Consider the following 23,987-nt stretch of genomic DNA (forward strand, 5'->3'; position numbering starts at 1 on the left):
GAAGAGAAGAGAAGAGAAGAGAAGAGAAGAGAAGAGAAGAGAAGAGACGAGACGAGACGAGACGAGAAGAGAAGAGACGAGACGAGACGAGACGAGACGAGACGAGACGAGACGAGACGAGACCTTCCTAGGGCATGCGGCCAGCTTACTTCAAATGCTTCACTGTCCCCACTGCTCATCAGCCAGGCCTGCACAGGAACCTCAGGTCGGCTATATCCTGTGTGATGTTGACCAAGTCACTAACCTTCTCTGAGCCTGCTTCTTTGCCACTGATATCACAGCAAGCTCCTCACACGGGACCTGACCTACCGCCCATGCACAAGTAATCCCCCTCCCCTTCTCAGCCCAGCAAATCCATTTTATTCTTTCTCGATGTGTCCAAGGAGTGAGGCCTGCATGGCAGGCCCCTCAGGAGAGCCTGAAGCTAGGAGGCTCTGCCAGAGAGGCAGGATCACAGCTCCACCTCAGCCATGACCTTCTCCATCAGTCCCTTGTCTGCTCTGGGCTGGTTTCTCTCTCTACCATGGGGGTGTGGGGGTGTTAAGACTGCAGAAGAGCTACTGGCACTGCCATTTAAAAACAAACAAACAAAAAAAGGAAATAATGAGACCTACTGCTGACACCTTGATCTCAGACTTCCAGGCTCTAGAACTCCGAGTAAATCCATTTCTGGTGTTTAAGCCAACCAATCTGTGGTACTTTGTAAAGTATAAGCAATAGGTCTATAATTGAACCTGAAATCATGGTAATAATAAATAAATGAATAGATAAATAAAAAGAAACGATGGGGACAGGGGCTATAACTCATACGGCTTCAAATGTGTTTAGAAGTCGGAGAGCAGTATATTCAGGAGGTAAGTAATTCTGGGTGTAAAGCAGTTTACAAGGTGCTCTCACAGCCATTCCCTTCTGGAACCCTCCCTGGGATGCTGTGAGATGAGCCTCATGTCCATCTTCCAGGTGAGGAAGCGGAGTTCTCACCTGGAGATAGGGGCAGAGCCAGGCTTTGACCCTGACTGCTCACCAATGAGCTAAGCCTTCCTACCACTCCACCAATTCTCCCAAGGCCCAGCCTTCATGGCTCGGAGCAGTGAGCACCGGGGCCCCCACTGCCCAGAGTACCTCCTCCTCGGTGACAGCATATATGTTGATCTCTTCCTCTTCTTCCTCCTCCTCCTCCTTTTCTCCTCTTGCCAGCCGAGCCTCTCGCTCTGCTTTCCACTTTTCCACCAATCCGGCCCTGACTGGAGAAACAGGTGCTGCTTAGTCAGTCCTCTGAATTAGCTTTACCCACCATGCAGGGCAAGGCCAACATGTCCCCTCTGAAGAAGAGAGCCCTCCATTTTGCCCTGGCAGGCAGGAGTGGGATATGAGGGGTATTCTGGTCATACCACAGCTCTAGGTGGAAGTCACAACAAGGCAGCTTTTTAGGGGACGTCCCCAGATCATCCCCAGTTTAGCAACCTGAGTAGCTTCCTGACATGCCCACGTGACAAGGGAGACAGTAGTATATGCTGCTGGAAAAGGGCTCAGGCTCCTGACCACCTGCCCCCAGAGCCCTAGCTCAACACACCACCAGAAGATCAGCACTAACTATTCCTCACAGGGCCATCAGGAGGCTTCAGGACAGGGTCCATAAAATGCTCAGCACAGTGCTTGGCATGGAGGAAGCACTCAGAAAGAGCCACCCACCTTGCTCTACAGTGGTAACATATTAGCTGCGTTTAAAGCAGATCGTAAAGCCACTTAAGGGGCGCCTGGGTGGCTCAGTCGATTAAGCAGCTGCCTTTGGCTCAGGTCATGATCCCAGGGTCCTGGGATCCAGCCCCACATTGGACTCCCTGCTCAGCGGACAGCCTGCTTCTCCCTCTCCCTCTGCCTGCTTCTCTGCCTACTTGTGCTCTCTACCTCTCTGTTAAATAAATAAAATCTTTAAAAAAAAGAAAAGAAAAGCCACTTATATGGGCACCATTTCCTGATTTCAAGAAAGGCCAATGTTGGAAGGAATCCAGATAATAAACTCCCCATGGACGGGGAACAGGTCCGATGTCGCTCTTAGGCATCCTCCACATGCTGCTTCTGGCCCCACAGCCCCGGACTGCATCACAGTTACGGAGGGTTAGGTCATTAGCAGCCCATGTCTTCTGAAGACCATCAGCAATAAAACAAACTCGCTTCTGGCACAGAGCACTATGTAAAAACCCATTTTCAAAGGACAGAACAGAAACCAGATGCCATCTTATAATGAAATAAATTGCTCATAGACCTACATTTCTTTTCATATTCCTGTTCCAAAGGCACGATGACACCGTCATCTTCATCGAGGTAACCATAGTATTCAAAATCGATTGCTTTCATGAGCTCGGCACGTGTCTTTCTTGGAGGAGGAAGAGCTAAAAGAAACCGCACCAACTTAGCTAAACATCCCACCACAATCACACTTGAGCCAGCATCCTATACAATGTTACACAGCCAGGGAGTGTGCTCAAGAAAACACCATGACATAGGCCCTTCCTATACTAGCCACAGAATTACATACCCTTTTTTCAATCAGTTTTGAAACCTTCAGCCCAATTAGTCTACTTAGAAGGCATTTATCCTAATTTAAAAAACAAAAACAAAAGCAGGCACAGAGATGTGCGTTGTTTAGAGTGTCGTGAAAACCTGGAATAACCAGGGCTGTCAACTACAGGATGTGTGAGGAATAGGGTACCCTATGACCCCTCTATAGCTATTTCACAAGGTGTTTTGATAACACAGTAAATGTCATGAGGTTTAATAAAAAAAAAAATATGATGAAAAATGTAAATATAGAGATAAGACAAAAGAAACTATAAACAAACCAAAAAGATAAATGAGAAAGTCCTGAAGAAAATATTTTCAAACTAAGGGTTACTATTCAGAATATTTAAGTAATTCTTGAAACTCAAAACGGAGGGGCACCTGCCTGGCTCAGTCGGTGGAGCGTTGGACTCTTAATCTCGGGGTCATGAGTCTGAGCCCCACGATGGGTATAGAGATTACTTAAAACTAAAAAATCTTAAAAAAAAAAAAAATCAAAAGGGAAATGACAACCCAACAGTTAGGTGAAAGAGTAAAAGCTGATCATTTCAGAAGAAAAAATTCGTATGTATAAAAATTTCAATTAGTAATTGAATTCAGGGCACCTGGGTGGCTCAGTCGGTTAAGCAGCTGCCTTCTTCGGCTCAGGTCATGATCCCAGAGTCCTGGGATCTAGTCCCGCATCGGGCTCCCTGCTCATCAGGGAAGCCTGCTTCTCCCTCTCCTCTGCCTGCTGCTCCCCCTGCCTGTGTGCTCGCTCTCTCTGTCAAATAAATAAATAAAAATCTTAAAAAAAAAAAAGTAATTGAATTCAATTATCAATTTCATTAGTAATCAGGGAAATAAAAAGTAAAAATAATATATTTTCAACCATCAGATCAGCAAAAATTTTGTAACTACAGAAAACTAGAAATAGCTAAAGGTCTACCAATGGATGAATGGTTATATAAAGTAAATTCATATCCTATGCTTTAGTTCTTTACATCCACTCACAGAGTTCTAAGCAGAACGATGGGAGGACATCAATGCAGAGCACAACACAACAGGTATGGGAGGGCCACTGGGTCTTTGCAGGCCTCCACCTATCACCCTGACGCTGGTAATGGCGAGTCTGTCCACCCCTGCACCACTCTTGGTCCCTGTCCTGTGATGATGCTGGCTGCACCCAGCACCGGGTACAGGGCTAAAACCTGGCTGGCTCAGAACACTGCATCCCTCCCTGTCACAGGGACTGGTTTAAGGATTGAACTATGATCTGATCAAAGCCAAACAGCTTCAATTCAAGGACTTTTGCTTGAACGGCTTGGGGGAAAAAATCTCTTGCTGAGAGAGGACAAAATGTAAACTGATGATGGACCACTTGCCCCCACAAGCAGAGAGCTAGATAAGGAAACAAGCTCACAGGCTGGAAGTCAAAACTACAACATAGAGGAAATGTGACCTGCAATCAGCCATTCCTGAAGACAAACTACCCGTGGGCTTTTCAGTTATGTGAGTCAATAAATTCACTTTTCTGCCTAAATGGAACTGGGGATGAGTCATCTGTCACTCATACTGATGAAATTTAGCTGATGAAATAAGCATGTAAGTGCATAAAAAAAGGCCTGGAAGGGAACGCACGAAACAGATAATTGTGATTACCAGTGATCCAGGGGCACAGGGATGGGGGAGACCCAGGGGACAGTGCTATATGAATTATACTCATTAAGACTGACTTAAGCACTTTCAGGGTGTCTGGGTGGCTCAGTCAGTTAACCGTCTGCCTTCGGCTCAGGTCATAATCTCGGGAACCTGGGATGGAGCCCCCCATTGGGCTCCCTGCTCAGCGGGGAGCCTGTTTCTCCCCCTCTCTCTCCCTCAAAAAAAAAAAAAAAAAAAGACCTAAGCACTTTCTTATTAAAAAAAAAAAATCTACAACTGATTTTTTTTAGAAAAATGCAAATTTAAAAAAGTATTATGTACAGCATAACCTCAACAGAGGAGCCCCCCTCCACATATGTATTTTTATACATATGAATTTTTTCTTCTTATCAGCTTTGATTCTTTGACCAATCTGTTGGGTTGTCATTTCCCTTTAAAAACTGGAAGGAAATATGCCCCAACATGTCAACAATTGTCATCTACAGGATGTGAAAATATAGACAATTTTTTTCTGATTTTCTGTATTTTACAACTTCTCTGTAATAAAATTATATTACTTTCATAATGAACAGCATGATATTTAAACTATGAATTATTTTTTTTAAGATTTTATTTTTAGGTAATCTCTACACCCAACATGGGGCTCAAACTCACAACCCTGAGATCAAGAGTCACACACTCCACCAACTGAGCCAGCCAAGCACCCCCTGAATTAATGTTATTATTATTTTTAAAGATTATTTTTTAGAGGGGGGGAGGGGCAGTGGAAGAGGGAGAGAGAGAATCCCAAGCAGACTCCCCCCTAAGCGCAGAGCCTAATGCAGGGCTCAATCTCATGACCTTGAGATCATGACCTGAGCCGAAATCAAGAGTCGGATGCTTAACAGACTGAGCCAGCCAGGAGCACTTCCCCCTGAATTATTTTTAAGTGTTGTTAATAACACATGCCAAACAGTTTGGGCATAATTAATTTAAAAATAAGCAGGGCTTAATATAGTAGAATTATATTTTTAAACCAACAGAAAAACTGACTGGAAGGAAATAGAGCAGAATGCCAACAGCGGTGAGAATACTGGTGTCATTCTTCTCTGCTATTCATACTTTTTTCTACAACGTGTTTAGACTTTATAGAAAAATTAAAAATCCACAAACACTCCAGGCTAGTGGTTTCCAAGTGCATTCTGGAAGGCCAAGGTTTGGCTGAAGCTCCCCAGGGCCACGGAGGGAGAAGGCAGGCCAGGTGAGGGGACCAGCAGCGTGGATCCACACATAGCCGTTCCACTTTTCTCCATTTATACCTCCTGGGGTTTGGCCCAAGGTTGTACTTGTTCTTCAGGCAGGGATTTTTCAACTAATAAGAAACTGAAAGAGGAACCCGTTTCAATGAACATCAGAGCCTGCCCTGATAATCAGAGGCAACTTCAAACAGGGAAAACATTGGGGCTGAGAGACTGGCACGTGCCAAGGGTGAGCATCTGGTACCAGTTGATTCTGGAGCCACCTCCCAGCCCCAGCTTGTGCCCTGGGCCTATGACTTCAACTCCTAATACTTACAGTTTCTCATTTCAAATCTGGGAACAATAATTCTGACACCACTGCCGTGCAGCTGAGAAACAATACAGGAAAAGCACCTAGCCTACAGACGTGTTATGATGATCACCAGCAATCAGAGGCTAAAACCGTCACATACATTAGCAGTTACTTACGTTCTTTTTCAAAAAGCTCTCTGACACCAGGCAAATCTTTCGCTGCTCCAAAGTACTTGTAACCTCGATTTCCTGGGACTTCTTTCCCTTCATGATCCAGCATTTTAGGGCCAACTTTCTTATTGGGAAGGAAAAAGAGAAAATGGATCTGATCCTTTAACCCACTATTTCCATGTTTGCAAATATAGTTTAAGATAATAACACTGAATGTGGGAAAACATTGATGTACAGAGAAAAATACTTAGGTAAATTTTTTTCATAAATTAAAATCAGTCTAAATACCTAACAGTATGAGGATGTTTTAAGTAAATTATAGCATAGTCAAAGATGGAATATATTCTATACCTTAAAAATGATGATTCTTATGAAACTTTTGTATTGCCTTAGGAAAACACTTATGATATGACCTAAGTGACAAAACTTAAAGAAACAATTGCAAACAACTTTAATGACAAGCAGTAAAAGACAAATGAAATACATCCTGAAGACAGAATTCTATCCATCAAAAATGATGATGTCAACAACCACATGTAGTATGTGACCCTGGACTAGGTCCTGTCTTAGAGGGGGAAATGCTAAAAAGGAGATTATTGGGAAAATCAGTGAAACAGCCAAGTAGGATGGATAAAATGATTGTATCAAAGTTAAATGTCTTACACTTAATAATTCTACCACGGTTATGTAAGAGAATATTCTTACTCTTAGAAAATACACAGAGAGGAAAAAAGAAAATACACACAGAGATATTAAGTATTAAGGGGTAAGGAAGCATGATGTATTTAAGCTTCAAATGGTTCAGAAAAAATAAATCTCAAGGTACACAAAGAAAATGACAAAGTAAATACAGCAAAGTATCAAAAACTGGTGAATCTGTATGAATGGTATATAAGAGTGCTCTCTACTGATTATACAACTTTCTCAAAAATGCTTTTTAAAATAGCGATACAGGGGCGCCTGGGTGGCTGAGTCGTTAAGCGTCTGCCTTCGGCTCAGGTCATGATCCCGGGATCCTGGGATCGAGCCCCGCATCAGGCTCCCTGCTCTGCAAGAAGCCTGCTTCTCCCTCTCCCACTCCCCCTGCTTGTGTTCCTTCTCTCGCTGTGTCTCTCTCTGTCAAATAAATAAATAAAATCTTTAAAAAAAATAAAAATAAAAAATAAAATAGTGATACAAATGATTATTGACATGAAATTATGTTCCTGATACACTATTAAGTGAACAAAGCACACAGCTGAATAAGAAACAATCCTGTAAAAATGAACATATATATACATAGAAAAAAAGCTAGAAAGATACATAGAAAATGTCAGTACCAGTTATTTCTGTGGGCTAGAAAAATATATAACATATTCTATATCATGCATAGAATATAACAGTTTTTTGATATTTTATAATTTTTACATTTTTTTTATTTTATATTTTCTCTCTCTTTTTTGCACAGAACTATGTAGTATCTACATAACCAATGTTTCCATTTTGGAATGAAGCACAAAGGCTACAACCAAAGTTATACAGACAGTGAGTGTGATCTCAGTCATGGCATTAACAGACAAACAAGGGAAGGAACTATTCAAGCAGCTGCATCCAGGTAATAGCACTCTGACCAAACGCTCTTCTGCTTCTTTATACTTTTCTGACCTTAAATGACAATGTACTACTTTTTCTTTTCTTTTTTATGGTGGTAAAATATATGTAACACAATTTACCATTTTTAGTGGACAGTTCAGTGACATTAAATATGTTCATAATTATCATGTAACCCTCACCACCATTCATCTCCACAACTCTTCTCATCTTGTGAAACTAAGATTCTAAATGTATTATTTTTACACACAGAAAATGGAAATAAAATTGTTAAGCATTAAAAAACTCTAGAAAGAGGGGCACCTGGCTGGCTCAGTCGGTACAGCATGCAACTCTTGACCTCAGGGTTGTAAGTTCAAGCCCCACATTGGGTGTAGAGATTACTTAAAAATAAAATCTGAAAAAACTCTAGATAAAGAAATACATTAAAATATTAATGTTGAATTGCACCAAAAATTATAAAATACCTAGGAGTCAACTTAACCAAGGAGGTGAAAGACCTATACTCTGAAACTATAAAACACTGATAAAAGAAATCGAAGATGACAAAGACATTCCACACTCATGTACAAGAATTAATATTGTTAAAATGTCCGTATTACACAACACAATCTATAGATTTAATGCAATCCCTATCAAAATACCAGCAGCATTTTTCAAAACACTAGAACAAATAATACCAAAACTTTTATAGAACCACAAAAACCCTGAACAGCAAAAGCAATCTTGAGAAAGAAAAATGAAGCTGAATTCCAGATTTCAAGATATAGTACGAAACTATAATAATCAAAACAGTATGATAGTGGCAAAAACAGACACATAGATCAGTGGAACACAACAGAGAGCCCAGAAATGAACCTAGGATTATACGGTCAATTAATGCACAATAAAGGAGACAAGAACATCCAATGGAAAAAAGACGGTCTTTTCAACAAATGGGTGTTTGGAAAACTGGACAGTCACATGCAGAAGAATGAAACTGGACCACTTTCTTACACCAGGCACAAAAATAAACTCAAAATGGGTTAAGGACCTAAATGTGAGATCTGAAACCACAGAAGTCCTAGAAGAGAGCATAGGCAGTAATATCTCTGACATCAGCCATACCAACATTTTTCTAGATATGTCTCCTGAAGCAAAGGAAATAAAAGCAAAAATAAGCTATTGGGACTACATCAAAATAAGAGCTTCTGCACAGCAAAGGAAACAATCAATAAAACTAAAAGACAACCTACTGAATGGGAGAAGATATTTGCAAATGATATATCCAATAAGAGGTTAATATCCAAACTATACAGAAATTAAACCACACCCAAAAACAATCCAATTAAACAATGGGCAGAAGACATGAACATTTTTCCAAAGAAGACATGAAGATGGCCAACAGACACTGAAAAGATACTCAACATCACTCATCATCAGGGAAATGTAAATCAAAACCACAATGTGTGGTTATCACCTCACACCTGTCAGAATGGCTAATATCAAAAACCCAAGAAACAACAAGTGTTGGCAAAGATGCGGAGAAAAAGGAACCCTCCTGCACTGCTGGTGGGGATTCAAACTGGTACAGCCACTCTGGAAAACAGTATGGAGGTTCCTAAAAAAATTAAAAATCGAATTACCATAAGATCCAGTCATTACACTATTGGGATTTACTCAAAGAAAACGAAAACACTGATTTGAAAAGATATATGCACTCCTATGTTTATTGTAGCATTATTCATAGTAGCTAAGACTATGGAAGCAACCCAAGTGTCCATCGACTGATGAATTGATAAAGAAGACACGGGATACGGGGCGCCTGGGTGGCTCAGATGGTTAAGCGTCTGCCTTCGGCTCAGGTCATGATCCCAGGGTCCTGGGATCGAGTCTCGCATCGGACTCCCTGCTAGGCGGGGAGCCTGCTTCTCCCTCTGCCTCTGCCTCTCTCTCTCTCTCTCTCTCTGACTTTCATGAATAAATAAATAAAAAAACATTAAAAAAAAAAAAGACACGGGATATACACACACACACATATATATAATGGAATATATATATAAATATATAAATATAAATATATATACACAATGGAATATTACTCAGCCATAAAAATTAATGAAATGTTGCCATTTGTAACAACATAGATGGATCTGTAGGGTATCATGCTAAGTAAAATAAGTCAGCCAGAGGAAAAAAAAATACCACATGACTTTCCCCATATGTGGAATTTAAGAAACAAATGAACAAACTAAAAAAAGAGACAAAAAACCAGACTCTTAAATACTGAGAATATACTGATGGTTACCAGAGGGGAGGAGGGAGGAGGATGGGTGAAATTGGTGAAGGAGATTAAGAGTACATGTATCATGATGAGCACTGGGTAATGTACAGGATTGTGGCATCACTGTATTATACACCTGAAACTAATTACACTGGAATTTTTTTTTAATTTTTTTAAAGAAATATAGTCAATAATGTTGTAATAACTGTGTAGTGACAGATGGTTAACAACGCTCATGGCATAATGTACAGAATTGTTGAATCACTATGTGGTACACCTGAAATAAATGTACTATTGTGTGTCAACTATATTTCAATAAAAAATAACACTGAAAATTTTAAGAAAATTAATGTTGACTTTGGGTGGTGGCAGTTAAGAATACCTTACATATTCATTTTTTATTGCTTCTGAGGTCATTTTTCCGGGAGGGTTACCAAACTTCTGCATTACTTTAAAGCTGTTTGACAGGACACATAAAATCACCGTCACCGAACTGCTCAAGAGAGTAAGTGAGAAAGTTCCTCATGCAGTGCCAAGAACAAAACCAGGGCTCAAGAAACATGAATGCCTCTCCTTCGTTTTTACGCCAAGTACTAAAGTGAGAATTATGTGTGTTAAACTGTCATAAAAGTGAAAATACCAGCAGGTTAGAAAAACTTCACATACTTCCTACATAACACATTACAGCTCACTGATCAGGTCAAATGACCTGAGGTAGATCTCTTCACAAACGAATAAATGGGGAGGACTCTGGGGTAGTATTTTTTAAAGTTAAGACCCATGAGTGAGTCATGAAGTCAATTAAGTGGGTCACAATCATCAATTTTTTAAAATCAAAATATAACAGAATAGAAAATATCAACATGCATCACCATGTATTTTTTCAGTACATTTTTGTGTGTACTGGGTTGTGATAGAGTTGGTATGCATGTGTTTTACAATGGGTCACGGTCCTAAAAACTTGACAGCCAGTATAGAGGACTGAATTTATGATAGTCCAAAGAGGGGCACCTTGGTGGCTGACTTGGTTAAGCGTCTGCCTTCGGTTCAGGTTATGATCCCAGGGTCCTGGGATCAAGTCCCGCATCGGGCTCCCTGCTCAGCGGGGAGCCTGCTTCTCCCTCTGCCTGCTGTTCCCCGTGCTTGTGCTCTCTCTCCCTCTCTCTCTCTGACAAATAAATAAACAAAACATTAAAAAAAAAAAATGATAGTCCAAAGAAAGGAGGGCCCCTGAGGCCCCCTCAGGTAAAGAACCCAACAATGGCTGCCCCAACTTCCAAGGAGCTCAGGGATGATGCAAAAGGACCATGGTCGTTTTTCTTTTGTTTTTTAAAGATTTTTATTCTTTTAAGTATCTCTACACCCAACATGGGGCTCAAACTCACAACCCTAAGAACAAGAGTCACATGCTCCACTGACTGAGCCAGCCAGGCACCCCAAGACCATCTGAGCAGTAAACGCAGGTGCCCTGTCTGCTCTGAGGGCTGTGCTATGGGGTGTTTAAGAATTATTCTACCCGGGGCGCCTGGGTGGCTCAGTAGGTTAAGTGTCTGCCTTCAACACAGGTCATGATCCCAGGGTTCTGGGATCGAGTCCCGCATTGGGCTCCCTGCTCAGCGGGAAGCCTGCTTCTCCCTCTCCCACTCCCCCTGATTGTGTTCCCTCTCTTGCTGCGTCTCTCTCTGTCAAATAAATAAATAAAATCTTAAAAAAAAAAAAAAAAGAATTATCCTACCCATCCCTTCCATGTTTCCTGTCCACATGCAACGGGCACTTCCCAAACCTTCTTTCATTCCTCAAGTGCCTACTCTGTGGCAGACATGGGCTGGGAGCTGCAGAGGATGCAAAGCTACCCAGGCTGCTAAAAAAAGCTCACTGGCTTACCCCCAAGATCCACTGAGACCGCTGCTTACTTACTCCATAATCAGGACCGCCCAGCTCCTTTATCCGGACTTCCCAGTGTCCTTTCTCTCTTAGCAGTTTGTTAATTTCATCATTCAGGTCACGAATTCGGAATTCACCTAAACCAGCTAGAAAACAAAAATGTTAATATCGTTTCTTGAAAATAGCACTCAATGTTATACCCTTAAAAATGAATGTCGGGGGGCACCTGGGTGGCTCAGTCGTTGAGCGTCTGCCTTCAGCTCGGGTCATGATCCCAGGGTCCTGGGATCGAGTCCCACATCGGGCTCCCTGCTCTGCAGGAGGCCTGCTTCTCCCTCTCCCACTCCCCCTGCTTGTGTTCCCTCTCTCACTGTGTCTCTGTCAAATAAATAAATAAAATCTTAAAAAAAAAAAAAAAAAGAAAGAATGTCAGGTCGCCTGGGTGGCTCAGTCGTTAGGCGTCTGCCTTTGGCTCGGGTCATGATCCCGGGGTCCTGGGATGAAGCCCCACATCGGGCTCCCTGCTCAGCGGGAAGCCTGCTTCTCCCTCTCCCACTCCCCTTGCTTGTGTTCCCTCTCTCGCTGTCTCTCTCTGTCAAATTAATAAATAAAGGGGCGCCTGGGTGGCTCAGTTGGTTAAGCAACTGCCTTCAGCTCAGGTCATGATCCTAGAGTCCTGGGATCGAGTCCTGCATCGGACTCCCTGCTCAGCAGGGAGTCTGCTTCTCCCTCTGATCCTCCCCCCTCTCATGCTCTCTCTGTCTCATTCTCTCTCTCAAATAAATAAATAGAATCTTTAAAAAAAAAAAAATTAATAAATAAAATCTTTAAAAAAAAAAGGGGGGGCGCCTGGGTGGCTCAGTCGTTAAGAGTCTGCCTTTGGCTCAGGTCATGATCCCAGGGTCCTGGGATCGAGCCCCACATCGGGCTCCCTGCTCCGCGGGAAGCCTGCTTCTCCCTCTCCCACTCCCCCTGCTTGTGTTCCCTCTCTCACTGTCTCTCTCTCTGTCAAATAAATAAATAAAATCTTTAAAAAAAAAAATGAATGCCAACACTTAACAAAAGTATCTGGTACAAAAATATTCATTTAAATTTCTAAGAAAGGGGGCGCCTGGGTGGCTCAGTCGGTTAAGCGGCTGCCTTCGGCTCAGGTCATGATCCCAGGGTCCTGGGATCGAGCCCTGCGTTGGGCTCCCTGCTCAGCGGGGAGTCTGCTTCTTCCTCTCCCTCTGCCTGCCTCTCTGCCTACTTGTACTATCTATCTGTCAAATAAATAAATAAAATCTTTAAAAAATAAAATAAAATAAAATAAAATAAATTTCTAAGAAAAACCATCAACACCTAAGGAAAAGCAAGGATTAGGAACAAAGTTCCCACCAGCGCAGGGGAAAAAAAAATCCTTGAAAAACAACTTGCTCCTCATTAGCAACTGAAGAAATATAAACTGAAGCAATCCTGCAGTTCCATTTATCCAATTATTAAAATATCTTAGTGGTGGGGGGCACCTGGCATCCAACACCAGCAATGTGCAGTGAGACTGGTACAAGCACCAGGGCCTGGGAGCATTCTGTGTTGGTTTCACCCTTTCAGAAAAGCAATGTGTTGTTATATGGGGACATCTTTTGGCAAAGACTATACCCTGAGAATTAAGCCTAAGGGACTTGTTATAAAGGAATATGCACAAGGGACTTTACGAAGGTGTTGTCTATGGCAGCCAAGGCTGGGAGCAGCTGGGGGAGCCCACCAGAGGAAGGAAAATGGCTAATGACCCCTGATATGTTAAATAAAATATCACATGGCTATTGCAAGGGAGTATCCCTCCCTTTCTCCACTGAATGGCTTTTGTACCTTGTCAACTGGCCACATGTATGGCCCTATTTCTGCCCTTCTTACTCTGTTCCTATCATCTTTCACCAATATATTATTTGGAATATAGTAGCTTTATATTAAATCTTAAAAATCAGGTGGTATGAATACGCCAATCTTGTTCTTTTTCAAAATTGTTTTGGCTATTCTAGCTCCTTTGCCTTTCCATTTAAAATGTAGAAAAAAATCTGGTAACCTATTAAAAAAAAATCCTGTTGGGATTTTGATTGTGAGTATTTGAAAAGAGACAGAACTGACATCATTACTAGGCTGAGTCTTCCCATCCATGAATGCTGTGTATCTCTCCATGTACTGGGGTCATCTCTGATTTCCTTTATCAGTGTTTTGTAGTTTTAAGCATACAGATTGCAGGGGCACTTGGGTGGCTTAGTCAGTTAAGCGTCTGCCTTCGGCTCAGGTCATGACCCCAGGGTCCTGGGATCGAGCCCTGCACAGGTTCCCTGCTCAGCAGAGGACTCTGCTTCTCCCTCTCCCTCTGCCAGTACTCATGTGTTCTCTCTCGCTCTCTCAAATGAATAAATAAAATCTTAAAAAAAAAAAAAAAATGGGGCACCTGGGTGGCTCAGTTGGTTAAGCGTCTGCCTTCGGCTCAGGTCATGGTCCTGGGGTCCTGGTATCAAGCCCTGTGTCAGGCTCCCTGCTCAGTGGGGAGCCTGCTTCTCCCTCTCCTCCCAACTTGTGCTCTCTGTTGCTCTCTCTCTCTCAAAAATAAATAAATAAATCTTAAAAAAAAAAAAAGCATACAGATTGCACATATGTTCTGCTAGATTTATACCTAAGTATTTCTTGTGTTTTGGTGCTTTTGTAAATAGCACTTTTTAAAAATGTTCTAGTACCAATTTTTCAGTGCTACTTTATAAAAATAGAACTGATTTTTGTGTATCGACCGTCTATTCTGTGACCTTGCTAAACTCACTTATTCATTTTAGAAATCTTTCTATAGGGGCGCCTGGGTGGCTCAGTCGTTGAGTGTCTGCCTTCGGCTCGGGTCGTGGTCCCAGGATCCTGGGATCGGGCCCCCATCAGGCTCCCTGCTCAGGGGGAGGCCGCTTCTCCCTCTCCCACTCCCCCCTGCTTGTATTCCCTCTCTCACTGTGTCTCTCTCTGTCAAATAAATAAATAAAATCTTAAAAAAAAAGAAAGAAATCTTTCTATAGATTTCTTGGGATCTCCTACATGGAAAATTACGTGATCTGAGAACAGAGAATTATAGTTCTTCCCTTCCAATTTGTGTGCCTTTTATTTCCTTGTCTTGCTTTACTGCACTGACTAGGAATTCCAGTAAGACCCTGAATAGAAGTGGTGAGAATAGGTTATCTGCCTTGTTCCTGCCCTTAGGAGGAAAGCATGCAATCTTTCACCATTAATTATGATGCTGGCTATAGGTTTTTTGGTAGAAGTGCTTTATCAGGGTAAAAAAAGAAAATTCCCTCTTATTCCCAGTTAGTGGTGTTTTCATCATGAGTGAATGTTAAATTTTGCCAAATACTTTTTCGGTATCTACTGAGATGAGCATGTGGTTTCTCTACTTTAGAATGATGATAAGTGAATTATATTAATTTTTGAATGCTAAATCAGCCCATGCATTCCAGGGTAAATCCCACTTGGTTGTGATTTATTATCATTTTTATAAATTGCTGGATTTGGTTTGCTAATATTCTGTTGAAGATTTTTATGTCTGTTGAAGATTTTTATGTCTATATGCATGAGGAATATTGGGTGGCAGTTTTTTTCTATCTGTATAATGTCTTTTTTTTATTTTAGTATCATGGTAATGCTAATACTAAAATTTATAAAATGAATGATGAAGTGTTCCTTTCCCTTCAATTTTCTGGAAGAAACTAGGTTGAACTGGTATTATTTCTTCCTTAAATGTTTGGTACAACCGACCAGGGAAGCCATCAGGACCTGCAGTTCTCTTTGCTGGAAGGCTTTAACGATAAATTCAATTTCTTTAATAGATATAGGAGTGCCTGGCTGACTCAGTCGGTACAACATGCAACTCTTCATCTTAGGGTCATGAGCTCAAGCCTCACACTGGGCACAGAGTTTACTTAAAAAGAAAAAAAAAATTTTTTTTTTTTTTTAATAGATAGGCTACTCAGGTTTCAATTTCCTTTTGAACTGTGTTTCTAAACAGTGGCACTACTGACATTTTGGGCCAAAAATTCTTTGTAGAATGCACTGGAGGATGCTTAGCGGCATCCCCGGCTTTATCCACTAGATGCCAGTAACACCGCAAGTTGTAAAAATAAAAATTTCTCCAGATACAAATGTCCCCTGGAGTGTTCTATAAATGTCAAATTGATTAATACTATTGTTCAGTTCTTCTATGTCCTTACTGATTTTTTATCTACTTGTTCTATTGATTATTGAGAGACAAGTGTTGAAATCCCCAACTCTAATTGTGGATTTGAGAATCAACACTTTAAAAGACAGGTTAGCTTACCATTCTGAATTTGAGCCACTTTTTTAGAGATCTCTCCAATGATCTGTGAGAAAAAATATAAGGTAATAAATTCTCATGACTTTTGAATATGTCTGAAAGCACAGAAAAAATAGAACTCAAAATTAGTAATTAAAAATACTTAGAATTCTGGTAACGAATCATTTAGATAATAAGAAACAATCAGAATGCAAATCAAAACCACAATGAGATAGCACCTTACACCTCTCAGAATGGCTAGACTCAAGAAGACAAGAAATAACAAGCGCTGGCAAGGATGTGGAGAAAAGAGAACCCTTGTGCACTGTTAGTGGGAATGTAGACTGGTGCGGCCACCACGGAAAACAATATGGAGGTTCCTAAAAAAATGATAAACAGAAATACTGTATGAACTAATATTTCCACTACTGAGTATTTACCCAAAGAAAATGAAAACACTAATTGGAAAAAATATATGTTAATTGCAGTATTATTTACAATACTGAAGATATGGAAGCAGCCCAAGTATCCAGGGACAGATGAATGGATAAGGAAGATGAGGTGTACATACACAATGGAATATTACTCGGCCATAAAAAAGAATGAGATCTTGCCATTTGCAACATGGATGGACCTAGAGGGTATTATGCTAAGTAAAGTAAGTCTGACAGAGAAAGACAAATACCACATGATTTCACGTATATGTAGAATCTAAAAAACAAAAGAATAAACAAATAAAAAAGTAGAAACAAACCCATAAATAGAGAGAACCAACTCATGACTGCCAGAGGGGAGAGGGTGGGGATGGGCAAAATGGGTGAAGGGGAGTGGGAGGGAGAGGCTTCCAGTTATAGAATGATAAGTCATGGGGGAAAGGTGCAGCATAGGGAACACAGTCAATGGTACTGTAACAGTGTTCATGGTAACAGATGGTAGCTATGCGTGTGGTGTCACCAGGCTGTACACCTGAACTAATGTAACATTCTGTGTCAACTATACTTCAACCCAAAAAGAAACAGAGACTTGTTACTTCTACTAAGACCAGATTCACCCAGAACACACTTGTCGTCTCCACTTCTCAGCTTTGGGCAGCTCAGTACATTCTGAGGCAAGGAAGGGTCTTCGTTCCTAAGAAGAAGCAAAATACACACGTTGCCACTGTCCTAGTTACAAGCTTTATGCAGCATCCCCAACTGATTCAGCCCTGAAGACTAAATGTCTAATGGCCTAAATACATTTGAAGCTTCAGTTCCAGATGATCTTCATCAAGCCTTACATTTCACGCTATGGTCTCTACTTAAGAAACAAGTATACATGCAAAAACATACATAGGCTGCACTGTATCTAGTAGAGTGAACCACTGGAAACAACTTAAAATTCCAGTAACAGAGAGATGGCTAAGTAAGCTAGGTTATATCCATTCCATGGCATATTCATATTATCTTAAGAAATAATGGCTATCAGTGTTTAGAACAAAACATACATGTGTGTATACACATGTATGCGTATGAGCACATATGTGTATAATTTTTTTAAAAAACAAAACAAAAACATTGAAAGAATGGTACATATTATTCCTGACCTGGCTGAGCCTCCATGAATTGCGATCATTTACTGGTTGCAGCTTAGAGCTGCTCTCCCCAGCCCTTCCTATTATTCAATATTAGACAGAGCTGGGATAATATGGGAAGCCAATTATCATAATACAGAGGAGGTAGAAGAACAAGCAGCTAGATCATCACACTGCCCCAGCTACAGGGAGGCACACCTGGAATTCAAGTATACAGACTATAAGAATGTCAGCAAGTACAGACAAGAAATAGGAAGTCTAGTCTGCTCAGGAGGGAGTTTTACCACATTTATGCTTGATACTTTACAATTCATGAGGAATATTTACACCAACCTTCACTTTTCCCTCTTCCAGTTGAGCTTGGCGAAATCTTGCTAAGGCCGTCCTACCAGGAAGAGAGAAGACTCCATTAGATACTGCTCACAGATTTGTCACCCAAGTTCCCAGATGGGGCAGGTCTACTCATGACCATCATGTAAGGTATTCATTAATATGACTCATATATATATATTATTATATACTTTTTCATAAAAATTATTCATTAAAAAAAAAAAAGAAAGCATACATGAGCATGTGCGAGAGATGAAGACACCACAGAGAAGTTAGGGGTTTCCATGTTCCAACAGCGGGACTTAAAAAAGCCGTTGGTGTTCCTGAACATCCAAGTATCCATTTTACTTACACTGCATGTAAAGACTATGGGAAACTCTACTCATCAGACCACTGTGGTGAGCAACACATCCAGATGTTAAAAGACTAATATCATGGGGTGCCCAGTTGTCACTCTCACAGCCCCTGCACCATCTCCAAGTGAACTAATGTTTATCCAGTATAAGTTCTGGGATCTGTCAGAAAACACTAATGGGGAAAACAAACAGCAAATATGGGAATACTATTTTAACACATGTAGAGAAAGAAACATACCAAAAGGACCAAACACAAAAAGAGCTCTATGGTGATAATTAAGTTACATAAAATTTACAAACAAAATTGAGTTGATACTTACATGGCCTTTTCTGCATTTCGGGCCTAAGAGAGAAGGGAAGAAAAATGCCCAGGTTTAAAATACCCTTTTTTTCGGGCTCCTGGGTGGCTCAGTCGTTGGCGTCTGCCTTTGGCTCAGGTCATGATCCCCGGGTCCTGGGATCGAGCCCCGCATCGGGCTCCCTGGTCAGAGGGAAGCCTGCTTCTCCCTCTCCCACTCCCCCTGCTTGTGTTCCTGCTCTCGCTCTCTCTCTCTCTCTGTCAAATAAATAAATAAAATCTTTAAAAAAAGTAACCTTTTTTTCATGTAGTTTTTAGAGAAAAGTATCACAAAGACAGTCACAAGCATAATGTTTGAACTAGTATATATACACTGTAACAAAAAAAAAAACCAAAAGATGTCCAAATCCTGTGACTTTACTTTCACTGCTCCCTCCACTTAAAATCTTTACTTCTCCACTGTCCCCACCCCCTTGGATCTGGCTAACTCCTATCCATCCTTCACAATGTATCACCTGTGTCATCACCATCCCAGAAAGTTCTGTGGCCCCTTCGTCCCAACTGGGTTGCTAACTTTTGTCTAGGTTTATAACTACCATGGTCCTTCCCACCCAGCCTCCCAATTGTCTGTTTCCTGCCAGCAGAATTTGAGAAGAAAAGACTGGCTTTTCTTTGTTTTTTGTTTTTTTTTAAGATTTTATTTATTTATTTGACAGAGAAAGAGACAGCGAGAGAGGGAACACAAGCAGGGGGAGTGGGAGAGGGAGAAGCAGACTTCCCGCAGAGCAGGGAGCCCGATGCGGGGCTCGATCCCAGGACCCTGGGATCATGACCTGAGCTGAAGGCAGACGCTTAACGACTGAGCCACCAGGCGCCCAAGACTGGCTTTTCCAAACTGAGTTTTACCTACGTATTGTCACACTAGTGTCAAGACAATTGTCCCTGAAACACGGTGTCAAGCACAGAACATGTTTTCTGGGTTGTAGTATAAGTAGAAAGAGTACGTGCTGAGTCAGGGACTTGATTATACTCTCAGCTCTTCCACTTACCATCCCTGAGAAGTAGTCTCTCAGTTTCCCCATTTTTACAATAGGGATTACAATAGGGATTATCTCACAGAGATGTCATGATGACTTAACAAGAAAAATATATGAAAACATCAGGTATGCAGTTTATAGATACTCAGCAAAAGTGAGCTCAATTTAAGTCTCCTTTCTGGCCCTCCCTTTCAATGAACACAGGAAAAAAACTGGCGAAAGCTTGGTGGATACATGAACACATTATCTACTAAGGAATAAAACAGAGCAGCTTTCCCAGGGGAAGCCATCATCTTGAAGGCTGAGACAGTGTCCTACCTATTTCATTAAATCCTAGAGATTCTGAATATTTAATTTAATGATTCTCAATGCTTACTCCATGCTTAAGACAGGATGATAGGTACTAGCAATTTAGCCATGGGTCTTCTTTTTAAGGGGACTTACTGGAACTCCCCCCCACCATGAATCAATATGATAAGGGAACCCAGGGTAATGGAAGCCCACAAATACAAATGTGTGATGGTGAAAGTGTTGTAAAATAACCAACAACTCCTGTACCCAGAAATATCCAGGCCTAGGGATCCCTCTCCCCTGCTAGTGAATGGAGAGATGGATTCCCTATGCTTGTTAGAGTTCGGAAACAAAGAGCCTCAAGGCTGAGCAGGGCAGTATGAAGCAGTAATTTGGGGCATATTCTCCCACAGAAAGGGCTGTTTCTAGCCCACTGGTTTCTCTTCTTCTTCAGATCTTGGGTTCATTAATCTACAAGAGCTTGCGATACATCTACAACCTATTACTGCTTCGTGTGCTTCTTATGGGGACTTCACTTAATGAAAATATTATGGTTATCAAAATGTGTGAGCAACTTCTTTGTACCAGCGCTATGTGCATTCTCACATTTACATGTCGTGAGCGCTACTTGAACGAATGGAGAAGCCAACAAACCACTCCAGACCACAGAGATCACACCCTCACGCAATAACACTATGCCATCCATTCAATCGTTACCGAACACCTACAACGTGCCAGACACCGTATTAGACATTAAGAAAGCAATGGTGAAAAGACCCTGTCCTCGTGAAGCTTTTATCTCGTGGGGGAGACCGAGAACACATAAATCAAATAACCCAGAAACACACTGTCACAACCGCTGTTCACCTCCCGTATGGGACTTGGAGACAAACAAGTGGGCCCACGCCAGGCACCGACTTGGAACCGGCTCTTGCGCCTCTCCGTGCCTTACTTTTCCCGAGCGATAACTTAAAGCGCTTGATCGACATGAAAACACTGCCGGAGAAGGTTAACTCCGCTCTCGAGATTCCCGTTTCCTCCCCCAACTTCTGAAGCCTGCAGTGATGCCCAGCTGTGCTCCTGCACCACGAGCGCCCCGAATGCGGCCGGGAGCCCTCACAGCCCGCCCGCTCGCCCCCTCCATCACGCACCCACCCAACTCACCATGGTTGAGTGAGGGCGCTTCCCTGGGGCCGCGCGGCCCCAGCCCCCGGAGCTTCACTGCCTCGGGCAAGGCCGACCCTGGCGGGAACAGGAATACTCTATGTGACCGCACCACCGATTTTTCTGTCGGAACGACGAACAGGAAGGACCGGAAGTGGGAGCCGGAAGTGAAATGAGAATTGACAAGGGGAGGAGGAAACGCAAGCGCGCTCGCGTAAGGGGGGCCTTTCGTAGGCGCCGGGACGTTGCACCAATACACGCGTACGAAGAATGGGGGCGTTGGCAAAATTGCGCTTGCGCAATGAGACACCTTTTTTGGCCTCAGCCCCTGGTTTTGCTCTCGCGATAATGAGTGCAAATTTTTCTCGTGTTAATTATTGGTACTGCGGAAGCGGGCGAGGCTAGATGTGGTTGAGTCTAAACTGTTTGGGGTCATGGTTGGTACTGTAGGTGGCATCCCTCCGTCCCCCTTTTTGCTTCTCCTGGTGAGGGCAAAGATGCCCTTGTGGAAGTCGCTCGTCCTCATGCCTCTGAACGAACTAAATCCTCCCAGTGGACTGGGGCAGCTGAACCCAGCCTGCGCAAAAGAGGCTAGGCAGCTCCAGAAGCGGAAGGCGCAGACTCCAGCTAGCGGCGCTGAAACGCCTCTTCGGGCAGAGCAGAGCAAGTGCTCTCCAGGAGTTCGAGCTGGCCGGGCTTCGTAAATTACTTCGCGTTTCCCTGTCATTTGCGTGGGGCCTCACTTTTTTCGAGCTCTTCTGGAATCGCCGGGCTCATCAGAGCTGGACCAGTAATTGAAGTCACCCTCTTTTAAAATAAGAAATGTAAGGCCCAGGGAAGAAAAAGCTACTTACTCGGAGGAGGAGGTTGGTTAGAGAGGTTACGTATGTGTGTCATTACTCACAGAGATGCGGTCAATTCAGTGTGTGATGAGCATACTGCTGGGATCAGAAGATCCTTAGACAAGGACGCAGGAGCACGGGAGAGGCCACTTGATAGGTGGGTATGGTTCTGGTGGCTACTCCCTCATAGTGTCCAGAGCTGTGGTGGGCAGTTCAGGTGAAGGACGGTAGTAAATTAAGCCAGGAAAGCAGCTGTCCTTTTTCAAGCATGGTGCTCTGCCAGAAGACCTAACCAATGGTGGGCACTTCAGCTCCAGGCCGGAGGCACAAGCCAGCAGGGAAAGCAGCTGACGCGGTTCAGGATCTGACAGGACAGACAAGTACTTAAAGGAATAGACACCAGGATCTCATGCCTGAACCATGATAAGGACAAGTTGTCTCGGGGCGCTTGGGTGGCTCAGTCATTACGCGTCTGCCTTCGGCTCAGGTCACGATCCCAGGGTCCTGGGGTCGAGACCCGCATCGGGCTCCCTGCTCGGCGGGAAGCCTGCTTCTCCCTCTCCCACTCCCCCTGCTTGTGTTCCCTCTCTCGCTGTGTCTCTCTCTGTCAAATAAATAAAATCTTTAAAAAAAAAAAAAAAAAAAAAAGGATAAGTTGTCTCCTTAAAAGTTTTAGGTGGGCATATGGCCACCCAACTAGACTCCCATCTTCCCACGTTTCTGGCAGATAGTTGTGGGTTTGTGATTATATAAAGCCAATGGGAATTGAATGGAAGGAATATGTGCCACTTAGGCATTGCCATGAAAAGTATGGACGGGCCTTTCCCCTTGCCCTTTTCCTTCCCCACTGAGAGGTGACTATGGCAACAGCCACCTTGAACTCAGAAATGGAAAAATTGTGAGGATGCCAGAGTCATCTCCCAGCTCTGGAACATCTAGCTCTCTAAAATGAGAGGGAAATAAACATAGTCTTGTTTAAGCTGCTGCATTTGGGGGTCTTTTATTAACTTTATTAACCTTTACCATAAATAACACATAACCAAGCTTGTTGGTACCAAACAAGCAAGGTCATTCCTCACTCAAATGAGTTTTTCTGAGACAGAAGTTTCTTAAACTTCTGTTTCTTTATCCATTAAATTCCTGACTCTAGGATGCAGAGGTCATATAAAACAGGATTCACGAGGCATTACCTATATTGATTGTCCTTCCAGCATTTGTTCTCCCTACCCACTTAGCTGAATTCCACGGTTTGGGGGGAAGAGAACTACATGCCCAGCTTTAAGAACAGAGTAAGAAAGCTAGGTTAAGCTAAACAATCCATGCCATATCCCTATAAATATTGATTGGTGGGCTTAAGACCCAGGCTGACCAAGAGTGAGTCTCCGGACTTGACTTAAAATGCTGGGAGGATGTCAGAACCAATGTAATACCAGAAGCCGCTGTCAGCCACTTTGGACTCCAAGACAAGACTCAGTATTTGGTGACATCAATGAGTTGCTTGAATGAGGCCTTGCCTCAAGCCCTCGGCTCGGTCTTCAGTTATATAGACCAATAAACTCTCTTCAGTGTTGAAACCAGTAAGAGTCAGACTTACCAGTACTTAAAACTAAGAGCATCCTGATTATACCATTCATCTTGCCACAGTCTGCTAAGGTCCTTCCTTTCTCTGTGCACACTGATCCTGTCTTTGCCCATACTGTTTCTTCTGCCGGCAGCACCCTTCCTCCATTCTGCTACCCAACTAGTCCCCCTGTTTATGCCTCCTTCTCATTTGAGACAATTTAGACAGCCTTAGATGACTTAACCTCTGTGTTTAATTTCTAGTCTGTGAAATTGTCATAACAGTATTTACCTATTTTCATTTTTCCTCATTCATGAAATTGGGACATTTGCTTTACAGAGCTGTTGTTAAAAGAGGCAACTATATATAAGGTGCTCAGAACAGATCTATGTAAAGTTCTCAATTATTTCAAAACCAAAAACCCCATGATCTGCAGTCACATCTATTATGTGGCCTTACCCAAGCCTATGTAGTCAGCTGGGCCGGGTTCAGGGGCTTTGTAAAAGCTCTGTTGGCTTTAATTTTTTCCCCCCTAGGATTTTATTTATTTATTTGTGTGAGAGAACAAGCAGGGGGAGGGGCAGCG

The 23,987-nt window shown here is 42.4% G+C and overlaps 1 protein-coding gene across 1 annotated transcript in view; it reads right to left on the minus strand.

The window, feature by feature from the left end:
* Positions 1–22,283, minus strand: part of ISY1 (ISY1 splicing factor homolog) — a 25,837-nt gene extending 3,554 nt beyond the window's left edge. The window contains exons 1-9 of the mRNA XM_032412026.1: positions 20,999–22,283; positions 18,529–18,551; positions 17,856–17,907; positions 17,015–17,080; positions 15,977–16,019; positions 11,674–11,786; positions 5,910–6,027; positions 2,271–2,393; positions 1,123–1,244 (exon numbers count right to left, since the gene is read on the minus strand). Of these exons, the coding sequence (XP_032267917.1) occupies positions 1,123–1,244; positions 2,271–2,393; positions 5,910–6,027; positions 11,674–11,786; positions 15,977–16,019; positions 17,015–17,080; positions 17,856–17,907; positions 18,529–18,551; positions 20,999–21,001 (663 nt within the window). The 5' untranslated portion in view covers positions 21,002–22,283. The remainder of the gene's footprint in view (positions 1–1,122; positions 1,245–2,270; positions 2,394–5,909; positions 6,028–11,673; positions 11,787–15,976; positions 16,020–17,014; positions 17,081–17,855; positions 17,908–18,528; positions 18,552–20,998) is intronic.
* Between the last annotated feature and the right edge of the window lie 1,704 nt (positions 22,284–23,987).

This window comes from Phoca vitulina, unplaced genomic scaffold (assembly GCF_004348235.1).
Source record: "Phoca vitulina isolate PV1807 unplaced genomic scaffold, GSC_HSeal_1.0 scaffold13, whole genome shotgun sequence".
NCBI lineage: Eukaryota > Metazoa > Chordata > Mammalia > Carnivora > Phocidae > Phoca > Phoca vitulina.